Raw genomic sequence first — 2,910 nt, forward strand, 5'->3', positions numbered from 1 at the left:
TTCTTCAGCTGAAGTAGCTTATGTAAGAGTGAATGCCACTGAAGCAAACAAGCAGGCAAATTCAATTTAGGTGAGTTAAATATTTATGTGGATGTTTTGGTGTTCAATATTTTATTGACAAATATAGCAAGAACATTTATAATCTATTAGAATGGTTTTTTGCTATTCATAATTAAGAAGTCTAAGAAATAAGAATGGCTTATTTTAGAGAGGACAAACTGTGTTACCTAATAAATGAAACATGATCCAAGACCAATTTGTCTATTCAAAATATTTCAGTCATAAAGTCTACAAGTTGAAAGCAATGTAGCAACAATCTGTCCTGGATCAGATTGGAATCCCATTAATAGCATCCCGATTAGGTATTTCCAGCGGCCTCAAATGGAAATTTTATTACCTACAAAATTATTTCCTTTTACAGTTTTAGATGAATCTTCTCTTGAAATATCTAATAATCTCATTTCTTCACACAATGAGTCCAAACTGATTTCCATGGGTAGCATAATAATTTTGAAGAAGATTATCTTAAGGGACTGATGATACCCATGGTTTTAAGCCATTTTCTCTATTCATACACTTACCTGTTTACAGTTAGCCGTGATGAACTTTATGGACGAGTCCAGAAATATTCTTACAATGCTTGTCCTGTAAGAAGAATATATCTGTCTCTTGATAGATGTAGCACCTCAGAGATCCAGAGGCATTCATTCTCTCCACATTATCAATCATTTTGATAACTTCTCTGCCATATTTCAATTCACAAAGGTCATTTGCAATCTGCATCCTTCAAATAGATGATTCTTCTGTGAAATTTACATGGGATAGACGCTTTCCAAATTTCTTGATTTTCTTTACCTTTTATAAAAACCTTTATGAGAGGAAACTAAATGAATAAAGACCTGTTTTTTATGTACAAAGCTTATCATTTTGCTCTCAATAATATAATAATGCAATTTCAGTAATAGTAATAATAACCAAAAATTATTTAAACTTTATGCAGATGAAGAGTTTTTGATAATAAAATTTATTAACAATTTCTATCAAAAAGCAAGTTGATTTCAGAGCGAGGATTCCTTTACCTAAGTAATTTTTTTAATTCAGTCTTCAAAGAACTTTTACAAATATTTTATCATTCATTCTTAAATCAAAACTTCATGCATATAAGAATGGTTTGAGTACTTGTGTGCTAACAAAAATGAACTCCAAAAGGGCTAGATATTCATTCCTACCAGTCAAGGATTCTTTCTGGATTATTTTGTCTATGAGTTCCACAGGAATGGGGAGATGATGCAGATATTGCTTTGTGGTTTATTTTATTTTCTGTTCTCTATTGTCTTATTAAATTAGAACAAAAAAAGGTCCCTTCATAATACAAAATATTTGGGGGGGGGGCACTAACCACAAAGAAATTCCTCTCTGTTACTAGTTCAATACTATGCCTTGAAGGATAGGATGAATAAAACACCAATATTATAGATACAATTATGGTGTAATGGCATTCATCTACCCAAGCTAGATGAATGAGAAATGACGTTTTTACTTCATGAACAATTGCTTTGAGAAACTAATGAAATTCTTTAATTCAAAAGTGTGTATGCATAAAAAATTCCTTTGAAGGTTAATGCATTTCATTTGGACTGGAGCCTAATGAAACACCCTTATTAAAATAAGCACATGCCGCTACACCCAATGTCAAGGGTATATAAGATCTGGTGTGGACCACGCTCACAAACACCTCTCTGCAGCTCCGCTGAAATCAGACCTCCCGGCAACATGTCTTACAACTACGGCTCTGGAAACTTCTCCTCCCGCTCTTTTGGAGGTTACCTGGGCTACCCAGGTTCCACCTATGAGTCTTTCTGCCCCAACAACATGGCCTACCCTCCCAGCAACTACCAGCCGGGGTCTCCATTCTATGGGGGCTGCCAGGAGACCTTCTGTGAAGCTGCCGGCTGCCAGACTCCCTGCACGGGGACCAGATCCTTCCCAGCATCCTGCTTACGCCCAAAGAATAACATCTTCTACAACCAGATGAATCACGCTGGATCTCAAGGGTGTGGAAATGCTGGCTTTGGGCCTTTTGGGTATGGATGCGCCGGCTTCCAAGCTCAGGCCGGTGGAGCCAGCCTCTGCCGTCCAAATTACCTTCCTTCCAGGAGCTGCCAGTCAACTTGTTATCAACCAGGGTTTGGCTCTCGCTTTTATGGATCAACTTACTGAAGAGCTACAATGATCTCAAGGCTTTATCTGCATTTTGTGAAACTTTAACACACAGTGTGTCGCTCTCTGTGATTACTGCTTCCGGCATGACCAGGACTAGACATCACAGTCCTCTTGAGAGTATATGAATTGCTGCCGACAAAGCATTCTTGGCCTGCAAGCTTTTCTGCATCTGACATGTGAGATACAACTTGAATTTCATCCTTATGCCAATGCTCATGATTGCTTCTGTTAATAGCTTCTTAAGATTCTTCACTTATTGTTCTCCTAGGAGCCTTTCACTTTAATGTATTTCAAATAGATATGGCATTTAAAATAAACTTATTTCTCTAGCAAGAATTCTGGCATTCTATTTTCTTTAATTTTTATGGTATATCTAATGAATACCACCAGTACCTTCTACTGTCTTCAATAAGTAGACATGTTTTTTTGTGTTGTTTTTTTTTTATTTCATATATTTAATAATTCGCTAGATAGGAAACAGGACATTTAGAAAATTGGAATTACAGTATGTGCCATGCCTTGAGAGATTTATATTCATCCCCACAAAGCTGCACTTGTTCATCTCACTGCTTCAGAAACCTTGATTTTATTTAGGCATTCATTGAAAAATAGTTTTTGAGTTTTAATTATATGCCAGCACATGCTGAACAAAGGCATAAATTCTTTGCTCTCAAAGAGTTCACACAT

At 36.4% G+C, this 2,910-nt stretch overlaps 1 protein-coding gene across 1 annotated transcript; it reads left to right on the forward strand.

Annotated features, from left to right (window-relative positions):
• Positions 1-1,773: 1,773 nt before the first annotated feature.
• Positions 1,774-2,220, forward strand: KRTAP15-1 (keratin associated protein 15-1; the record flags this gene model as incomplete). The annotated part of the gene is made up of 1 exon (XM_084232734.1): positions 1,774-2,220. The coding sequence occupies one exon, from the start codon at positions 1,774-1,776 to the stop codon at positions 2,218-2,220; it is 447 nt and encodes a 148-aa protein (XP_084088860.1).
• Between the last annotated feature and the right edge of the window lie 690 nt (positions 2,221-2,910).

The sequence above is a fragment of the Talpa europaea genome (assembly GCF_964194135.1).
Source record: "Talpa europaea genome assembly, chromosome: 4".
Taxonomy (NCBI): Eukaryota; Metazoa; Chordata; class Mammalia; order Eulipotyphla; family Talpidae; genus Talpa; species Talpa europaea.